At 30.9% G+C, this 19944-nt stretch overlaps 4 protein-coding genes across 4 annotated transcripts; 2 read left to right on the plus strand and 2 right to left on the minus strand.

The window, feature by feature from the left end:
* Positions 1 to 7742: 7742 nt before the first annotated feature.
* On the plus strand, positions 7743 to 11445 carry LOC106785497 (inhibitor of nuclear factor kappa-B kinase subunit alpha-like). Its single transcript, XM_014746046.1, has 12 exons — positions 7743 to 8357; positions 8463 to 8659; positions 8749 to 8907; positions 9000 to 9217; positions 9282 to 9386; positions 9471 to 9609; positions 9746 to 9931; positions 9999 to 10210; positions 10323 to 10604; positions 10668 to 10814; positions 10932 to 11129; positions 11205 to 11445. Exons 1-12 carry the CDS (start codon positions 8246 to 8248, stop codon positions 11266 to 11268), a joined length of 2019 nt encoding a protein of 672 aa, XP_014601532.1. The 5' UTR covers positions 7743 to 8245; the 3' UTR covers positions 11269 to 11445.
* Positions 11446 to 11763: 318 nt separating this feature from the next.
* LOC106785492 (translocation protein SEC63 homolog) lies at positions 11764 to 15831 on the minus strand. Its single transcript, XM_014746029.1, has 12 exons — positions 15457 to 15831; positions 15023 to 15125; positions 14807 to 14921; positions 14629 to 14734; positions 14209 to 14432; positions 13940 to 14101; positions 13646 to 13874; positions 13409 to 13554; positions 13177 to 13324; positions 12604 to 13099; positions 12193 to 12484; positions 11764 to 12121 (listed from the first exon to the last, which is right to left on the minus strand). The coding sequence occupies exons 1-12, from the start codon at positions 15578 to 15580 to the stop codon at positions 11981 to 11983; spliced, it is 2286 nt and encodes a 761-aa protein (XP_014601515.1). The 5' UTR covers positions 15581 to 15831; the 3' UTR covers positions 11764 to 11980.
* A 427-nt stretch (positions 15832 to 16258) lies between these two features.
* LOC106785472 (active regulator of SIRT1-like) lies at positions 16259 to 17734 on the minus strand. Its single transcript, XM_014745986.1, has 5 exons — positions 17557 to 17734; positions 17368 to 17446; positions 17189 to 17284; positions 16731 to 16879; positions 16259 to 16574 (listed from the first exon to the last, which is right to left on the minus strand). The coding sequence occupies exons 2-5, from the start codon at positions 17426 to 17428 to the stop codon at positions 16452 to 16454; spliced, it is 429 nt and encodes a 142-aa protein (XP_014601472.1). The 5' UTR covers positions 17429 to 17446; positions 17557 to 17734; the 3' UTR covers positions 16259 to 16451.
* Positions 17735 to 17969: 235 nt separating this feature from the next.
* LOC106785471 (nicotinamide riboside kinase 1) lies at positions 17970 to 19806 on the plus strand. The gene is made up of 2 exons (XM_014745985.1): positions 17970 to 17986; positions 18213 to 19806. Exon 2 carries the CDS (start codon positions 19072 to 19074, stop codon positions 19663 to 19665), a length of 594 nt encoding a protein of 197 aa, XP_014601471.1. The 5' UTR covers positions 17970 to 17986; positions 18213 to 19071; the 3' UTR covers positions 19666 to 19806.
* The last annotated feature ends 138 nt before the right edge of the window (positions 19807 to 19944 follow it).

Genomic DNA, 19944 nt, shown 5'->3' on the forward strand with positions numbered 1-19944 from the left:
TTAATCCTCTTATCTCTATCTCATAAGTTTCTTGCATTTCGATAGATGAAAAAAGATCATAGCACGAACATCTTCATTTCTCTGAATCTTTCTTGTCTTCATCTGTACGCGCGCGCGCGCACACACACGTATAAATGTGCGCATATTCGCGCACACTGTCGTAGAAACGGCAGAGTATGGCGTTGGCGAGATAACGCGCGGCCGACGCCGATGCCCCATTTACATAAGCATAATGCGAAGATTATTCGTGTCTGGTCGACGGGCCATAAATACGAGACGGTAAAGGCATAGAAAAGAGTAGGATGAGAACGAACAGAAGTGGGCGGAGGGGGGAGGGACTGGGGGGAGTGAAGAAGAGATGGATGGAAACGAGGCCGAGTCTGGATAAAAATTAGACGAACTTTCCTGCTATCTCTATTTCTCTCTCCTTCATCTTCTTCGACAAGAAGAAGAAGAAGAAGAAGAAGAAGAAGAAGAAGAAGAAGGAGAAGAAAAAGAGGAAGAAAAAGAGTTTCGTTCCGGCGCGCGCGGTACAAAACGAAATCACGGTATACAGTGCCAAGAGTCGTAACGCCCCTGAATATATCCAAGGAATATCGAGTTTTTATGGCACCTTCGACCCCCTTTCACGATCATCGAAGGTTATCTGAACGGCAACGAAGGAAGAATCTTCGGAGGAAAGAGGGAGGGAAGGATCGAGCGTAGGGGTTGAAATTTCGGTTCATGATACGCAGAAATAATTCTTTTGAGAAACGTCCAACCTATCCTAAATGGATAGAAAGAATAGAGAAATAGGTGAGCTTTTGAGTTAAAGAGAGAGAGAGAGGGAATAATGTGACGAGACAAGATAGAAAAAACGGCATAGAAGTCGAATATCGAGAGAAAAAGAGAAAAAAAGCTCGAGAGCGAAATGAGAGGAGGGATGGGAGTCAAAGTATAGAGGAAAAGAGATGATAGGGTTGGTAGGAAAGGAAGAAGGGATGAGGGAAAAGGAAAGAGATAGAGATAGGAAATAAACGGGAGGGGGCAAAGAGAAGAGAGTAGTTCGCGCGAAGCGAATGACTGCGATTCGTCCAATTATCGGTTGGCACCAAAAGTGCTGGGTCTGGCTCGCCTGCCAAATGGGAAATAGCCGGCGAACTGCAGAGGCAAGCTATAGCAGACGCTATGGACCCATGGACCACTCTATGTGTGGACTACGACGACGACTACGACGACGACGACGATGACGACGACGGCGTAGATTCTAAGAGGAAACCTTTCCTCGGGTTTGGTATGGACTCTCCTCTCTCAACGTTGCAAACGACAATCGCCCAAAGATAGTTTCAGGATCAGTATCCCCAACCCACGTATGTATTCTAACAACAGTCCAGGTACATTGAACTCTACCCTATTCAAAGTATCACGAAAGTCTCATTTTCTAACGACAATTGATTCTTCTATCGTATTCTTGTTTGCAATCAATTGTTCGTTCGAACAACGATTATTATTATTCGATATTACAGATATGCTAAAAGATTTTGATCCTCAAAAGAATTTTGCATTTCTAATCTTTTTTTTCCAAGCGTTCATCTCCAACAATGTAAGTATATACTTACTTACACGTGTGACAGAGTGCTTCTGCTGGTCTCTCTGAGACAAGTAAATGACGTCATTAACGAGGCTAAAAGTGCTGACGTGCTTTAACCCACAATTTCTCCCCGTTCCCGATGAAATCCCCCGCAACCACCACCCATCCCGCCCCATCAAAAGATCGATGCGTCGATTTCCGATACCCGCTAGCGTCGCCATAAAGTCGGATGGAATTGTACCGTGCGAGTTTAGTGTGTGCGGGTGTGTAAGAGAGAAAAGAGAGAACCCTTCGAATAAATTTTGACGACGTAAATCATTTTTTTCTCCCTTCCACTTTTATACCCCGATCTTCATTCTTTCCAACCTTTTCTCCGTTAAAACGATCCGCGTGTCAGCACAAAGAGCGTCAAAACTTTGTTTCTTCTGATTCACGTCGCGATCATTTTTATTACAATTCTTTTTCTTTATTTTTTCTTCTCTCCATCTCTCTCTCTCCCTACCATCAATTCTATTAGGTTGTCCCATAAGTTCTTTTCCCGCCACGCTATGTATTACTTCTAACCGACTATGTTTGTAAACATGCAGGCTTAATAGCATAATGAGGCTTCCTAAGAGATGTAAGAAGGTAATAAAGCAGAACGGTTCATATATAACACAGTAAATCAACCTTAAACAACAAATATCGTCTATTAAAGTCGCATCAAAAAAAAAAAAAAAAGGAAGAAAGGAAATTATGGGACAACCTAATATCATCCAAAAATTCGTTTCCCTAATCGATTAACGTCCCAACAGATTTATTCCAATATTAGAAATCAGAGAGAGTTCAATAATCTCGTCCAAAATTCTTACAGATATGTATTATGAGTCGTACGAAAATTGCATCGTAAATTATAAAACGATCGGAAACCAAGTTAGTACGATCGAGAAATCAATTTAGAATGTTTCTCTTTTCTCTCTTTTTCATTCTATTTTCTTGTTCTATACGTTGATTAACTCGTCTTATTAATTAATGAATCGCACAGTTACGAGAATAAACATTCAGGAATATCGATTTTCTCGAATTATTATCTTTGAATTTTCTCTGTAAAATATAATATTAGATTATTCGAAAAGTGATCATTATAGAAATAATATTTCGAATATTATTATTAATAGTAGTTTCTTCATAATTGAAATAAAATAATATTTAAAATCAGAAATATTAAATTTCAGTTAATCAATTATTTCATTTTGATAATCCAAAACTGAATCATGATGTAAATATTTTATTTTGTTAATCTGAAATATAAATACTTCGTCATACAATATTTTATTTTCAAAAGTAAATTACATTTCGAACAACCTAATACAATATTTCTTTTGGCAAACATACTTTAGACAAAATGTCCCTACGAATTTAATCGGAGTTTCTATATCCCTAGGGAATATACATTTCCCTATATCGCGACAAAGGACTACAAATGATCGTGTAATTCGTCAGGATAGATCTTCGTTGTATAATTTAACGAGCTTGCCCGCAGTTATGGGCCTATATGATCCGCGTTGCATGAAATGTTGGGCATCGGTGTGCCTGGTGTACAGATAGATACTGGGCATGGTAATTGGCGAGGTAGGTATGCAGATACATGCCACATGTATTTTGAACGGATAGGAGAAGAGGGGAGGAACATTGGGGTAGTGGGAGAGAAGGGATGAAGGGATGAAGAGAATCGGTGGGAGAACGGTGGTAGGGATAGTACTAATATACTCACACGTGTTAGCAATCGTGTCCCCAGAATTTGATTGCTCGTGTTGTCTAGAGAATTACGAATCTAACGGATTTACTGTATTCTACACCGTCGAGTAGTATGCATTTGCCCGTACGTTCATAATCTATCGCCAATCGCTATTCAAAAGTAGTACCAACCCTCCATCCCCTATTCTTCTTCCATCGTCCAACTCGATTCCCAAACGACCTCATCTTATTTCGCGGTCTTTTACTCGACTTTTTCCTTGTAAACGCGCACTCTTCTTTAGATTGCCTTCCTCCTCTTTTTCTATCTTTCGATACTGGTAATTGGATTTAAAAGGATCGACGTTTATTGTGAATTTATTGTAATACCGAATTAAATTAGTCCTATTTTTTTTTCTCGACTACTGCTACACCATTCTTTCATGGAAAGAAATACTTGCAGCCTGGGCTGCTGTTTTTTCCAGTTTTTCTTTTTTTTTTTTATTCTAGTACTATCGTGTAATCAGCTTTATAGCGCTTTTAAGGGATAAAGAAGATTGCCAACAATTTCTATCTCTACCTTTGACTTTGTTTCTTTCTTTTTCCTTACGTTGCCTAGTAAGTAGAGTTTAAGTAAAACGTTGTCTATCATGGAAACGACGCGACATTAAAACGGCCCGTTGGGCACCACCTATCCCGTTGAAAGTCGTATCCGGTTTTACGGATGGCGCTTTGCAATCGTCTAAGAATTCGCGCAGCCTGTCTCGTCGATAAAAATACTTTTAAGGAAATGAAATTGATATAAAGGACGGATTGCATTGGGAACACCGTAAAACATCACCGACCTACGTATCAATCTTTTACACATCCACCATTTCGTGGCTATGTTCTAACCAACCAACCATCCCAAATTCTCCCATACTCGCAACGAAATTCTTTGGATTCTCCAACGAAAAACGTAGAAAACTTATGTCGAGGAAGAATATCATCTTTGTTTTAAAACGAATTCGAACAACACAGGTAAACTATGTTCCGTAAAATATTTAATCCGTACAATGAAAGTGTCTTACTTAAATCCTAAATATTTTCCTACAACTATACGAGTAATTTAACGATTATTGTAGATCTATGACAAATTCATTCGTTACCTTTGAAATGATTGAAGTCTGCGTACGCGTGTGCCACAAATCGGTTCCAGGGGAAATTTATTTTTCGATTAATATTTATCGTACTCTATAGTACGATAATCAGCGTTAGGTGGTAAGTGATAAAGCGAAAAATAAAGTAAAAAGAAAGAAAAAATAAAAGCAAACGCGTTGGTAACCTGAGAGAGTCGTGCGAACCTGTACCGGTGGATTGAAAGTTCCCAAGGCTGTCGTTACGTTACTTGCCTCCAAGTATCGTACAAGTTAGGGAGATATATATGTTTAATATATGTGTGCGTGAATGTGCGCGCGTGTGTCTGTATAAAGATGCATAATGGAAAAGAGAAAGACAACGATAACACTCCCCCACACGTATACACCCACGCACACGCATAGAATATACTCGGTAGCCCCCGCCACGTATTTATGAGCTTTCCCTACGCCAGCTGACTTTAAATTGAGTCTACTACTTGGAAACGCCGCGGATTAACTCTGCGACGCATGAATTCTTTAGCGAACGTATTCTCACCGGGGTGCCGCAGAGATTAGCCGCGTTCCTTTTTGCCGTTCGCGCGAGAAAGCTTTCTTAGCCGAAAGATAACAGCGAAAAGAAGAAGAAGAAGAAGAAGAAAAAGAAGAAGAAAGAAATAAAGAAAGGAACGAAGAAACGATAGAAAAGTCCGAGTCCCTTTGCTTCAAAGTAAAGAGGTAAAAAAGAAAAAAATAGATGAAAAGGAGGTTAACGAATTTAGACATTTTCTTATTTTTTTTCTTTTTTTCCTTTTGTTTTCTCTCAGCTCGTTCGCGAGAACGAAAGAAAAGAAAGGAAATAGTTCACAATTTTCGCGAAAACTTGAGATACTAGTTTGGAAATTCAATTGCATCTTCTCTCCCTCTCTTGGAGAAAAGGAATAAGTTGCTATTCTAGAATCTTTCGGAATATGTTTTCGATGCATAGGATGGCGTTAAGTGCAACGTGCACGGGATAGCAATAATGGTCGAGCTGAGATTCTATAATTTTTCCATATACCGTTGGTAAAGCCGATATAAAGGTAGAGGGACACGTAGTATATTTTATCTCACCAAATGGAAAATGCCGAAAGGAATACACGATATTCTCCTCTTCGAACGTTTCTCTGCGAATAAATCATGTGTTTATTTAGCGCTGTGTTTATTATTTTTTATTTTTATCGTAAACCGTAACGAAATTTCGAAGGAACGTGCATGAAGATTATTTCATTTAATAATACGTGCCAATAATAAATCAGTTAATTAATCGATCCAACGATGAGGACGATTCTCCGACGACGATGACGACGATGACGACGACGACGCTTATACGAATAATCTGCAGGATATTATTTCTATATAATATGTTTATTATATTTATTATATTATGTATATTCACAGCTAGTGTTGGTCCAAAGGTTCGATTTGAACCACGTTAAAAATGCATTTCACCCCGGACAATGAGATAATAAGCTATTTCGAAGCATAAACTGGGTGTTTCGGTACGAAGCACCTCGCGTTGTGTTCAAACAACGTGTAATGCAATTCTATGCACCAATGAGCTTTGACTACCCACGATCGTAATTGCTAATTAATTATTACCGACTTTTCTGCATAACAAAACGATCCTACCCGTTTCTAAAATGGAAACGATTTCCTCGATTATTTTGTCCGAAGCGTGCAACCGGAACCGTTAGAGCACACTATGAATCGTTCATTTGCGAATGAATAACGTAATCGTGTGCTCGATGAACGATAGTTTAAATTCCTATTCTCGAAGCAAATATAAACGCATCGTTGAAATAATTCACTTTGTAGTATATTACAATAACTTTTATCGAAATCTTCTATTACAAATTAATACTCTCTCTCTCTCTCTCTCTCTCTCTCTCTCTCTCTCTATTATTCTTTCTTTATATTCTATTTTTTGTACAACTTTTATTTTATTTTCGGCACACGTTGAGAAAGAAATTTTTACACGGGAATTCAACATATCCATTTTCGTGGAAGAACAGGAATTATCGGCTGGGCTCTAGAATCCGGAATTGAATTCAGCAGTGTACGCGGGAACCAATGGCCCGAGGAGAAAGCAAAAGAAGAGAAGAGAAGAGAAGAGAAAAGAGAAAGAAAGAAAGAAAGAAAGAAACGCGCAAGGGTGGCGAACATCGAATGATGTATTACAAGTAACTGCGGCCAATAAAAATTAAGCGTTTTCTTTGCTCCGCGTGATTTGTGGACGATAAATCAAAAGATCGCGTTTCTTTTTCCTAAAGCTATTGCAATTTTAAAGCTAAAAGTGTATACGTACAATAGGTACAATTAAAAATGTCTTAAAAATTGGTAAAAATGTAAAAAAGCAAAGAAAATTGCTAGGAATATTTGGAAAAAGGGAAAAATATCTATATAGACGTAAAAGAAAATGAAGCACGTAGAGTACCGGCAGCAATTTCTGAAATTCATCAGGAAACGCAATATGTTCGCTTTGGGGCGATAATCGGATCGATCGTACACGAGGGATGACTTTCCTGCCGAAAAGGAAATTGGTCGTTAGTTATTCCACCTGCTTCTCTCACGGCAGGAAACAATTAGAAATTTGCAAGCAACAAAACCATTCCTCGTTCATTACTATGATTTTCGTTGGACGACCGAGTTTTCCTTCCAAGAACGACAGCACAAACGAATAATACTACAACAAAAAACAGAAATACATATATCATAGATGCATGCGATTCCTTCTTTAATATATTTTTATCTCTCATATTTGCGTTAAACAATTTTGATTTTCCAAATAAATAAACGATGATTTGGAGAACATTAAAGTTAAAAATACAAAGGGAAAACATTTGTGCTCCTAAACGGACAAACAATTGCAATTAAAATCTAAATTAACAGAGAGGAAATTACGATTAATGTTGAACGCAGAAAGAGTTAAAAATATATTAAATAAATAATAAAATAATTACATTTCTCTGTTAATTGGAGAGATACAAATAAAATGAAATTGTATAAATCAATAAATGGAATTCCTTCTTTTTTTAATATACATATTAGTAAATATATTGGATGCTTTATAAGCATTTTGCTTTATGAGTTCGTAATTTTTATAATGAAAACTTTTCTTTAATACTATAATGCCACCTCTTAAGATAGAACTGAATTTGCTTACATACCCTGTTTTACCTCCATCAGGCACCTCCATCGAGCATCACCATCAAGCATCATCTATCGAATACCATCCATCGAACCAAACTATTTCCGCGAACATTACCAACAGTAAATAGACACTGAAAATAGAGATTCAAATTTGTATTCACTGCACTTTAAAAATGTACACTAAAAGTTATCTATATGTACATTTTGACAAAGATAAAGAAAGTTTAATCACCAGTAACACGCATTAAGATTAACGCGTCGAACTTAACTAACTAAAGAACTTAATTTCCGAACAAAAAAGAATCTTACTTCCGCTAGAACTTTATTGGTTGTTTTTTTCCGTGGTAATATTTAAAAGGTTACTATATATAGTTGTATCCCAATCGTAATATGATTTCGTTAAATGCCTTTTTATGTGCTACTTTAGTATTAATTTTTTACTATATAAGCTAACTAAATCAAAATATGATTAAAAATAAAAGAAAGGAAAATATAAGAAAAATTTGTAAGTGTAGTACTTCGTTCTATTAAAAAAAGTATAGATAACATTCTTTAAAGTGCACAATATACAGACATCTGGATCTGATTGTGAAAATATATATAAATACATATATATGTATACATATGTTTTGCTCATTACGAAACCAATATAAAAATGACAAGTGAACCTGTTAAACCCTTAATTTGGAATTGTGAACGAGTCTTAGGGACCGGAGGTTTTGGTATTGTAAAATTATGGGTTCAGAAAGAAACTGGTCGAAAACTAGGTAAATTAAATAAATAGTAAAAGTTGGATCAAGCACTTTGTTTAAATTAATTAATTAGTATATAAAATTATAATTTATTAATTTGTAGTAATAATTTTTTGTTAGCAATAAAACAATGCAAATGGGACGATACACAATTAACAGCAATACAGAAAACTCGATGGGCCAGAGAAGTTGAAATAATGAAACGTCTAATACATCCTAATATTGTAAAAACAATGCATGTTCCATTTAAACTAGATGAAGATAAAAACATGCCTGCATTATGTATGGAGTATTGTACAATGGGTGACCTTAGAAAAGTATATATTTTATTATATCTATGCTTGCCTATGCGATACTTTAAGGTTAATTATTACTGTTGGATCCTTTACTTTTTCATTTTTGCCAGGTCCTGAATAAAGGAGAAAATTGCTGCGGTATTAAAGAAATGGATACATTAAAAATAATAAGCGACATTTTATCTGCTGTAAAGTATTTACACTTGCATAATATTACTCATCGTGATTTGAAACCAGAAAATGTAGTTTTACAAGCTGTAAATAACACAGTAAGAGAGAGTGTATTATTTATTTAATCTTGTAGAAGAGAATTTGTTAGAATCTTCCCCCACAATATTTATAATATATATATATATTGTAGGTTTTATATAAATTAATAGACTTGGGATATGCTAAAGAAATTGGAGAAGCCAGTATATCTGCGTCTATAGTAGGCACATTGAATTATGTAGCACCAGAACTTCTTTGTAATGAAAGATACAGTTGTTCTGTTGATTATTGGAGCTTAGGAATACTTTTTTATGAAATAATAACTGGAAAAAGGCCATTTTTACCTAGTATGCCGCATACAGTGGAGTGGTAAGTATCCCTACAAAATAACTACAAAAAATTTATAAATGTGTTATATTACTAACTTATGTAGGATGCAAATTATTAAAAATAAATCCATTGATGATATATGTGCTTATGAATGCGATGGAAAAGTATTATTTAGACAAGATATAGAGGATCCAATAGATCTATCCAGGTAAACACGTTATAAGACAAGTTAATTATATATAAATGAATTAAATTTAACTTTTATTATGATTTCTTTTCTTTTATTTAATAGTTATATCAGGTCTTCTATGGTAAAATGGTTTAAAATTGTCCTTCAATGGGATCCTAAGAAACGGGGTAAACAATTAGATGTAAACGGGATACCTCAATTAGAAGTCTTTAAATTACTTGAACCAGTTCTATCGCAGAAGGTATTTTTAAGTAAGCAACAATTAAAAATGTGAAATTTTTCTTTTATTTTATTTTTGGTTTCATTTTTTAATTTTATATAAATGCCAGTAATAGAATTAAATTTTCTTCAAATGATTTTGTTTCTATTTTTTACAGATTTTATATGTGTATTCTATGTACTTATATAAAATTTTTACATATATAATTGATAACAACACCACTCTTTCAAAATTGCAATTAATTATAGAAAAAGATGTAAATATTTCAATTAATCAACAAATATTAACTGATTATTATGGGAATATCCTCTGCGATGACGTACCAGTTCTTGCACAAATTGACGTACGTATTAATATAACATATATAGTAATATACGAGATATTATTTAAAAATAATTTTATTAATTTAGAATTCAATGTTATTTGTTCTGCAAACTGAAAATATATTAATAAACGATATACCTGCACTAAATATACCTTTCCTAGCACAAAAAATGATAGAGCAATCAAAAAGTAAGCTAGGTTTTGAAGTAATAAATGATTATTATCGTGTGACCATATTCATGATGAAGCAGGAATTGCAACTTTTCAAGTTATATATTTTTTCTTTGTCTATAGAAATGTAAGTTCATTCTTATCTTTTTAATCTTTATCTAACAATTGTTAAATGTCTATAGAAATGTATGCAATGCAATAGTCTTATAATAATATGATATTTATTTATGATATTTCAGAGACATAATAAATGCTAGACTTGTTAAGTTTGAAACATGCATAAAAAATACATTACAAAGTACAAATTTATTAGCTACAGAAGTGAATTCTTTTCAAACTCTTCATATCGATCAAAAAACAAAAAGAGACAAAATTGAAGCTTTAGAAGAGAATTCTAAAAAGGTGAACAAATTATTAACTGCTGCTAATCAAATACGGTTAAAATTTACCAATTTAAACGAAGATAGTAATGTATTAAAAAGCATTATCCTAAACATTTCAATAGAAGTTTTAAATGAAACGTAAGTAAAATTATATGTTCATTTTAATGCCATATGAAATATTTTTATTACATTTTTGTATAGATATGACAAAGCCTTAAATATATATGAGACTTTTAAAAAGGCTTTTAATCGTTCTGAGACACCAATAAAAATGGTTAAGGTACTTTTTGAATTTATGAGATTACGAAAAACACAATTTGATGAAAACAAAATCGTTCAACTTGTCAGGTATTATGTCTATTTAGAAACATTTATTATTGTAACTATTTTTCTTCTTTTATCGAATCTCGTAGTCATAATTTGTATTATATATATATAATTTATACATTAAAAATCCTTTTACAGCCAAATAAATAATTTGAAATATGAACTTTTGAAATTAGAAGGTTCATTCAATTCTGTAATAGTCATGACAAAAAAATATCAAGACGACTTGCATGCTATAATAAAGGAAGATTCAGATAGGGAATTACCATCTGAGTGTAATAAGTCTATAGATTGTCATGACAATTTAATATATGAAAATTTAATAGTGCGACATACGTGAGTTTATTTTACATTATTTTTAATTAATATTTATTTTTTGCAATATTTTTATAAATTATGTTTATTATATAGGATGGACAATCTTATTACAGAAATAGAAAAAATATATCAAGAGATAGTAAGTCTTGATTCATAAAATCAAAGATAAATTATGAATTATAAATTATATATACAGGATGAGTTAGTTAACTGTCTCATGGCCGGGACGTTCGTCTGAATTAAATTGCATAAAATCTATTGAACCAAATGGCATATAATCTATTTTATATTTACTTCTTTGGCAGTTCTACCAAAAATGTATAAATCCTTACAAATTTATTTATCCTTTCTAACTTAGATAAAAAAGATTAGTTAGTATTACTGAAATAGAAAAGAAATATAATATATANTATATATTATATCCTTATATATATGTATATTATTATGTTATTGTTGCCATTAAAAATTATATACAATGCATATTTTTTTATAATGTACACAATAAATCTTTTATATATATAGTTTAAAGAATACGATTTCCAAAACGTAAGAGTTTACCTAATATAATAATTATTATATGAAAATAAAATTACTAATATAATTATAAAATACATAATTGTATATACGATTAAAACATTAAAGATTAAACAACAATCTTAAAATAAATATCATGTTCTTTATTTGCTATTACTTTCTCGTAATTGAGAAATATTACACACCATACTAGTTCCTAGATTGTCCACATACATCAACGATTATGCAATTCCATGTATAAAAGACAAATGTACATTAACTTAACCAGTAAAAAAAGAGAAGAAGTGAGGATTTTTAGAATATCCACTCATCCGATCACATAAGATAAAAAGACATTACTCATTATCACTGATGTCTTCATCAGTTGTGAACTCGGAATGTTCATCAGCTGCATCCACATCCTCTGCAGTTTCTTCATCTGAAATATCCCATTGAGGATGCTCTGTTGGTATTTCGGGAGCTTCTTTTACATCCAGCTTTAAAGTATATTAATTTAATATAATTGGATGGATCGATTACAAAAATTAATTTATTCAATATAACGTACCTTAATATCTTGTGCTTGATCAAACCCAAGATATGAATCACTACGTAAGCATACGGTAAATGTGTATAATCCCGGCCAACGTGGTGCTGTAAAACGCAATTGTACCTCCTCCGATTGTGCTAAAGATGTTACGTGTACTGGAGTTGTCAGTAAAGTCTGACTTTTACGATCACAGATATAAACCCACCAGTATTCTTGTTTAACATCAGGAAAAAGTGGACAATGTACTTCGTGTGATAAATTACTTCTTCCTTCTAAAACTCTTTCTCTTTTTGAAATTCTTTGTTGAAATCTATAAACAATTAATAATATGAAACATATGTTTATATTTATAAGTGAAAATAATTTCATAACAGTGTTAGAATTTTTGAATTAAGTATTTACATGATTTATTATAATATAAGTCATTACCTTTCCCACTCTGTATCATCATCATCAATACCTATATCTTTCTTATCATTACTGTCTTCATCATCACTTCTGTCGCTATCAGCTTCACTGTCACTAACATCAGATTTTTCTTTGGAAGACTCTTTTTCTATTTTGTCTTCTTTCTTTTTTGTGTTTGGTGTATTACTTTGCTGTGTATTATTATTACTCTGCTGTGTTGTCTGTCCTTGAGCTTGTATATTTTTTACAGTGGCTGTTTTCTTATTGGTACCTTTTTTATGAGGTTTCTTTTGACCCTTCTTTTGTCTAAGCCATGCAGGTTTCTTCACAGACTGACTTTGTTCTTCTAAACCTTCATTGCTTGTTGCTTCTCCACTAACTTTAATGTCATCTATCATAGTTTGTTCTTTAACAGTCTCATCGCCAAACAAATGTTTCATATCTTTGCGTGTTAATGATACTGTTACTGTTACTATTGCACCAGCAGTATACACTGTTGGATTTTCGTCATCAATTACTGAAATTTCAATAAAACATTAATTAGTTTCATCGAATAACAATATTATCATTATCTATCGAGAACGATTGTTTTACCTTCAGATCGTACTTTGAATTCTATGTATGGCATATTTCCAAGGACTTTCATAACATCTTCATATTGACTGTCGGTCAAGTTTCTAAGAATCAGTCTTCTTTCCTCTCCTTTTAATTGTGCAAATTGTTGAAGGCTCTTAATTTGGCGCTACCAAGTATATAAAAAAAAACTCAATTGTTACATTTCATTACATTTACAAAAAATAAACACTAAAATAATATCAGTAATTACCTTTTTGGCTAGAAAGTATTTTAAATTATCTTCGGAAATATGTGGAAGTTGAAGAAGAGGATTTTTAAATTCCCAGAATGCTTGAACAATCATTGGACACAGTTTCATACAATTTTCTATAGTTTTTATACTGGGTACTCGTGGAACTTGAAAAAAATGTATTCACTTTTATAAAAATAACTTTGGATAAATGAATTAAAATTATTTGACACATATACGTATATACATAATATATACCTCGTTTTGCATAAGCTAGAAAAATTACTTGATTAACACATGCAACCATTTCTTGGATTAAATATGGACATTTCTTTACAATATACTGTCTATCTTTATCTAATGTTTCCGGATTTAATGGTATACGTGATAAATGTGCATGAAGTAAAGCTCTAGCTTTTATTGAATACAGATGACATAATGGTATTTCTTTATTTTTTTCTCCTAAATTAGTTATTTGCTTAATAAGCTGAAAGTAATAAAAAATATTGTATGTAAAATATAAATCAAACCTTAAGTTTATAAAAACCTTACCGAAGGAACTTCTTCAATATCCGTATGTCTTTCAATTATTTCTGCATTACGTTTCTTACAGAACTCAAAGGACGCAGCAAGAATCATAATAACTCTCTTTAAAGTCATTGATGGAGTTTTAATAAAAAAGTAGTAATATGTTTCAGTTGTAGCCAATAAAACCTGAAAAATTGTATTTTTTGTTAAATATATATAGTACTTTCTACATGTACTGCTTACATTACAAATTTTTATCTGATAAAGTTAGTTTTTATATAAAATAGAATTACTTGATCTCCTGTATAACGAATACTTTTATACCACCATGTTCCAACAACTGTAGGTAAAGCTACCATAAAAACCAATGCGTATAAACCTAAAACCCAAACTGAATTTTCTTTTTCAACTATCCAAGAAGGCAAAGCAATTCCAAAGCTCATTGCACCTGGACCATCTGGATTTCCATATTTTTCCCAATTTTTTCGTGCTTCATCATCCGTCAAAGCCTGATAAGCTAATTGTATATTAACAGATTTAATTGTATATTAACTTGTATATTAAAATTTTTGTTAAATCTTATGTTAAATTTTGTTAATATAACATGTACTATATTATAAGCTTATATGTAATATATGCATGCTATAATGATACATATTGCGACATTAATTAAAGATAATCGTTTTTTATTTTAATGCATTTTATATACCAACCTTTAGTTAACTTCATAAATGCTTTTTCATTTCCTGTTTCCTTATCTGGATGTAATATCAATGAAAGTTTACGATATGCCTTTTTAATCTCACCTTGTGATGAACCCTTAATGAGAATATGATTAATAATTAAATTATCTCACATTAAACATGTATCTTATACATTATCTATACTTACAGGAGAAACTCCCAGTATTTCAAATGGATCAAAGTTTGCCATTTCATAATCAAATTGAGATACTTTATAAGCAAGTAAAATAAGAATAATCCATCCCAAAATAATCAAAAACTTCCTATAATAATATATAGATTATTATAATATCGATTATATATCTTATACATACTTTTTATCTTACATTAAATAATTTCATTATAAAAGAGACATAAAACTTACGTAAACAATGCCTTAGTTTCTTTCCAAGGTTCATTCGATTGTAAAATGATCTTTTTCTTCTTACATTCATCGCACTGACATTCTTTTGAATCTTTATCCGGATCTATATAAAAAACAAAATATAATTTTTAACAGTCTCTTTCTCATAATTTAATTACAAATATGTCAATAAGCTTTAAACAATATGTTAATTCATCAAGACTATACATGATACAATAAATATATTTCATGGAAATAAAATTGAATCATTAAATTTAACGCGTGAAATAATTGTTAATTTAGCAATCATGCATAGCGTATCTTGTCAATAACGTTATTGTTCTATATTAAAGTAAAAGTAATCGAGGAGAAAAATAAAGTATGATAAAACGTATCATTATATTACTTCATAAGTCTAATAAATTTTAAACAAACTGGTATATGTATACTCTAACCTTGTTTGGGGCAACGTGGCCATAGATAATACGTTCCGGGTATCAAGAGAAGTGCCAAAAATGAAAGCAGAAAATAGAAAAACGTCCCTCCGCTTTCGTCATATTGAAATTTCTGTCCGCTCATAGCTCATTAAATACAAATATTTAAAATAATTGAGCTACACTTTGAATTCACCGTTCCATCATGTACATCATTAGAGTGTAACATTTATCTTCATCAAGAGTGCCAACTCAGCATAGACCGCGGATGAATAATTTTAAGTCCGACATACAATAGACGTTTGTAGTGACGTTGACGATTCACTAAAAATGAGAATACTTGTCATTCTTCCTACCAGTTTTTACCGTTATTTTTTACTCTTTCTTTTTTTTTTATTCCTTCCCACTTTTTACGAAGTCCTCTTTCTCTTTCTCTCCCACCCCCTCTCTTTCTTTTCCACCCCTCGTTCACTCACTCTCTCTCTCTCTCTCTCTCTCTCCCTCCTTAATTATAAAACTACTACTTCTTTCTTATTTATAATTGTACTCTCTCTTTTTACTATAATAAATAATAATATATCTTGTTTTCTTGTTTTACGTTAATATTAAGCCAATGTTTATACACATGCAAAGTGAGTTATATAAAATACGGCTTCAGGCATTCCACAAATAGATTTTTACAATATTTTACATTTAATTAAATTATTTAAAAATAACGGCGCTGCAGCAATTTCCGTGGTGCTACACACACACACATATTTATTCTTAATATTAAATGTAATATTAAATATAAATAACATTTATGTTTATATTAAAACACAAATTTTTTCTTAAAAAAAAAGAATTTATTCTTAATATTAAATGTAATATAAAACATAAATCACATGTGGATAATATTAAATTTATAACGCTTCCAGTATCTTCCTCTTAGATGTAAATTATTTATTAAATAAATGATTTAAACAATTATTGATTTTTCTCTCTGCATATTTATATGTAAAAGATTAAATCCTATCTTACTCATCTATATATTCTTTTTCAAATTTCTTAAAATCTTCCTCTGTAAACGCAGTACTTTCTTGTTTCTTCTTCTTTTTTAGTTTTTTAGTATGTCGTTTCTCAACAGCTCGGTTTAAAACCTGGAATATATGAGATAATAACATCTAAAGTTACTCATGAAAATTGAGAATATTCATTAAATATAAATATAATTTTATATTATTATATTTTTATATATATATACATCTAAACACATTCACTTCTACATGATTTCAATGTTTCTTAATATTCCATACCTTGTCAACCGTATGCTTGTCCAAATGATTACTACTTAACAATAAAAGATTCTGTACGTTCTCTTCAGTTAAATCCTTCTTTGACTCTAGTTGCTTTTTGGCTTCATATATATTAATTTTTTTAGACCAACCAAAAATATTGTTGATATCTACACACAAAAATATAATAAATGTTCAATAAAAAATTGCTGCTATTGTAAATATTAGGAGGCTTGGTTTTAAAAGTTAGATATAAATTATCATCTATTCTATAAAATAAAACACAATCTGGAATCCAACTTCTACCCAAAGAAAGGTGGATAAAGTTTTACCAAGGGCAAATACTTTAATAAATGTATTCAGTCATTTTGTTATTGAAGTAAATGCATATATAAAGCAAAGAAACGGCGACAATGTTACAAACCTCCTAATAAAATAAATCAATATAAAATAAATACACAAAATAATCAACATATTACCTGTTTTCTCTTTGGAAGAAATAATTCTATGCTTAGCAGGAATTAATTCTAAAGTTCCTTTGTAACCGTCATGTTTATTCTTCTTCTTCTTATTTTCTGTAAACACAAATTGCATTTAAATTCCATGTGTTTCATATTAAGTTTTATATGTATAACCTATAAATATGATAAAACTTTACCTTTCTTGAAATCATTGTATCCGGACAATTCGAGACTTTTCCGAACAAGTGAATTGGACATGTTATCATTAATTCTTTTCTACAAATTTATTATCAATTAATAGTAACGATTAATATATACATATCAACTCAATTTAACTAAAACGGTTAAGCACGCGTTCTCGCGTAAGATGGATACATATGTCCTACCAAAGAATACAGAAGTACATAGAAGCTCACAAGTCCACTTTTCCCGTAACAAAAATTATCTTGGATAGTACCCTGACCATCAGTGGGCGAGCATAGGTACGCGATGACAGTATAATACTATCAAAGAATACAATATTCCTTGATAGTTATGATTGTATATGATATATCCTTTAATAGTATATATAGTTTAATTATATTTTATTAAAATTGTAAATAATTATATTCAATTTTTAGTGTATAAAAATGTGTGTGCCTTCAGAAATGCATTTATAAATATATTTGTATTCTTTGGTCCTGTTCACAAACTACTACATGTCATAGACAACGAATCTAGAAAGAAAGAAAATCAAATGGGAAGTGCATGATTAATATTATTTTGGTTAAGAAATTGTCCATAAATTTATTTTTTATTTCCCAAAGAAGGACAAATGTATGTATTATTTACGTGGTAAAATATATATGTATATATTTATATAAAATTGAAAGATATTTGCAATATCGATTTTAATTGTGTATATGACAGAAAATATACAAGAACGTATAAATTGAAATTAATAGTAATTGGTAATACAAGTTCTTGATTAATGAATATTTGAGTGTACAAAATTTTAATTATTTACTTGTATATTTATTCTGTTTTGCTTCCTTTTTTACAGTATTCAAAAATACATCCCACGTAGATGTAATTTTGCAAAAGAAGAATGGTGAAAAGAGATCTTAGAGCTACAATTAATATATTTTTATCTTTTCTATATTAACAATTGTGTTTAAGTTCATTTGAATAAGTTATAAGATTAATTATGAATATCTGTCAAATGTTCTTGCCTGCGGTAACTTTGTAAACTTGAACTTTTTATGTGCCTTATGATAAAAATTTGGTTGTTAAGATTTGTATGTGCTGTAAATTGATTGTATGCAGAAAACGTTATCATTTCAATTGCATTTAAATCAATTGAGAATGAAGTAATAAATAAGCTAACATAAATATAAAATGTCAATCAGCGACCATAATAGAGGCAAACATATATTGATATTTACTTCGATAATATTTTTTTATTATACTTTATGGATCATCGGTTTGCCTTTCATTGATGACGATAGATTGCAATCTTTTTTTTATCCTCAGCATTTAGCTTTATTAATACCTGCAGTTTGTGGTCTATGTTTTGTCGGTGGTTTAGTAATTTTTACGCTATATCATATAAAACCGTATATTTGTAAGAAAAATAAATAAAAAAAAAAGATTGCAATGTTAATAATCAATTATTGAGAGTGATAATTATTCAGTATAATAACAATATATAACATAAAAATATACGAGCAAAAATTATTATTATTTAATATTACAGTTATTACGGTATTCATATGCAATTATAGAAAAATTTGATGTATTAAGTTTATTATACATTTATTATTTGTTAGTTATCGTGTAATAAAATTATCTGACAGTTAAACATTATAGTAATCTAACATTAAAGGATTTTGTAAAGTTCATATGTTATATTTTAAGTGTCAATGATGGATAGCAAAGACTGGTTAATAATTGGAATTTCAGGAGTAACGTGTAGTGGAAAGACAATGTTAGCCAAAGAACTGCACAAAAAATTAAGCGGTTCTATTTTAATACATCAAGATAATTATTATTTACTTCCTAATGATCCAAGGCACATCAAAATTGCTGCTTTGAATCATATTAATTGGGAGATTTTATCTAGCTTAGATATGGACAGAATGTATTCGGACATTAAACAATTGCTAAATTCTATACCAAATGATTTGAATAATGCTGGAAAGAAGTCAAAGCAAATATTAATATTAGAAGGTTTCTTATTGTTTGGGTATAAGCCGATCTCAGATTTATGTCAACTTAAATATTTTCTTACATTGAACAAAGATGAGTGTTTCAAACGTAGGTGCATCAGAACATATGATCCTGCCGACGTTCCAGGATATTTTGAAACAGTTGTTTGGCCAGAGTATTTAAAACATCTATCAACAATAATGCAAGATGAAAATGCATCTACAGAGCTAATATTTGTTGATGGAACGATGGAGAAAGATGAGACGGTTCAAATGGTTTTAACAAAAATTCAAGATTTGTTATCTTAAGCAGACTATTATTATTTAAAAGAAAGGCTTGTAAAAAGAAATTATTTTTCTGCTACAATAAATAATAATAAGACTATTGTACTTTATTATAAAGATGGACCAAAAGAAAAAGAAAAATATAATTCTATGTAAAGTTTAAGACAGAATTACACACAGAGATTAATGAAAAATTTTAAGTTTATATTTTTATTATTAAGCACAAAATCGTTTGTGTAACAGTTAATTTACTGTTACATATTATTAAGGATATTTCATGCTTTTTAATTTTAAATTTGAAAC

This window comes from Polistes canadensis, unplaced genomic scaffold (genome assembly GCF_001313835.1).
Source record: "Polistes canadensis isolate GaletaPanama2010 unplaced genomic scaffold, ASM131383v1 scaffold_51, whole genome shotgun sequence".
NCBI lineage: Eukaryota > Metazoa > Arthropoda > Insecta > Hymenoptera > Vespidae > Polistes > Polistes canadensis.

Excerpts from the sequence above, each read along its gene's own strand:
- LOC106785497 (XM_014746046.1), top strand. The coding sequence starts at position 8,246 with ATGACAAGTGAACCTGTTAAACCCTTAATTTGGAATTGTGAACGAGTC. Across the intron at positions 9,610-9,745 it reads AACCAGTTCTATCGCAGAAG|ATTTTATATGTGTATTCTAT; the intron begins GTATTTTTAAGT and ends TATTTTTTACAG. Across the intron at positions 10,815-10,931 it reads AAAATCGTTCAACTTGTCAG|CCAAATAAATAATTTGAAAT; the intron begins GTATTATGTCTA and ends ATCCTTTTACAG.
- LOC106785492 (XM_014746029.1), bottom strand. The coding sequence starts at position 15,580 with ATGAGCGGACAGAAATTTCAATATGACGAAAGCGGAGGGACGTTTTTC. Across the intron at positions 15,126-15,456 it reads GCCACGTTGCCCCAAACAAG|ATCCGGATAAAGATTCAAAA; the intron begins GTTAGAGTATAC and ends TTTTTTATATAG. Across the intron at positions 14,735-14,806 it reads AAATACTGGGAGTTTCTCCT|GGTTCATCACAAGGTGAGAT; the intron begins GTAAGTATAGAT and ends ATTCTCATTAAG.
- LOC106785472 (XM_014745986.1), bottom strand. The coding sequence starts at position 17,428 with ATGTCCAATTCACTTGTTCGGAAAAGTCTCGAATTGTCCGGATACAAT. Across the intron at positions 17,285-17,367 it reads ATACAATGATTTCAAGAAAG|AAAATAAGAAGAAGAAGAAT; the intron begins GTAAAGTTTTAT and ends TTGTGTTTACAG. Across the intron at positions 16,880-17,188 it reads TTCTTCCAAAGAGAAAACAG|ATATCAACAATATTTTTGGT; the intron begins GTAATATGTTGA and ends TTTTGTGTGTAG.
- LOC106785471 (XM_014745985.1), top strand. The coding sequence starts at position 19,072 with ATGATGGATAGCAAAGACTGGTTAATAATTGGAATTTCAGGAGTAACG.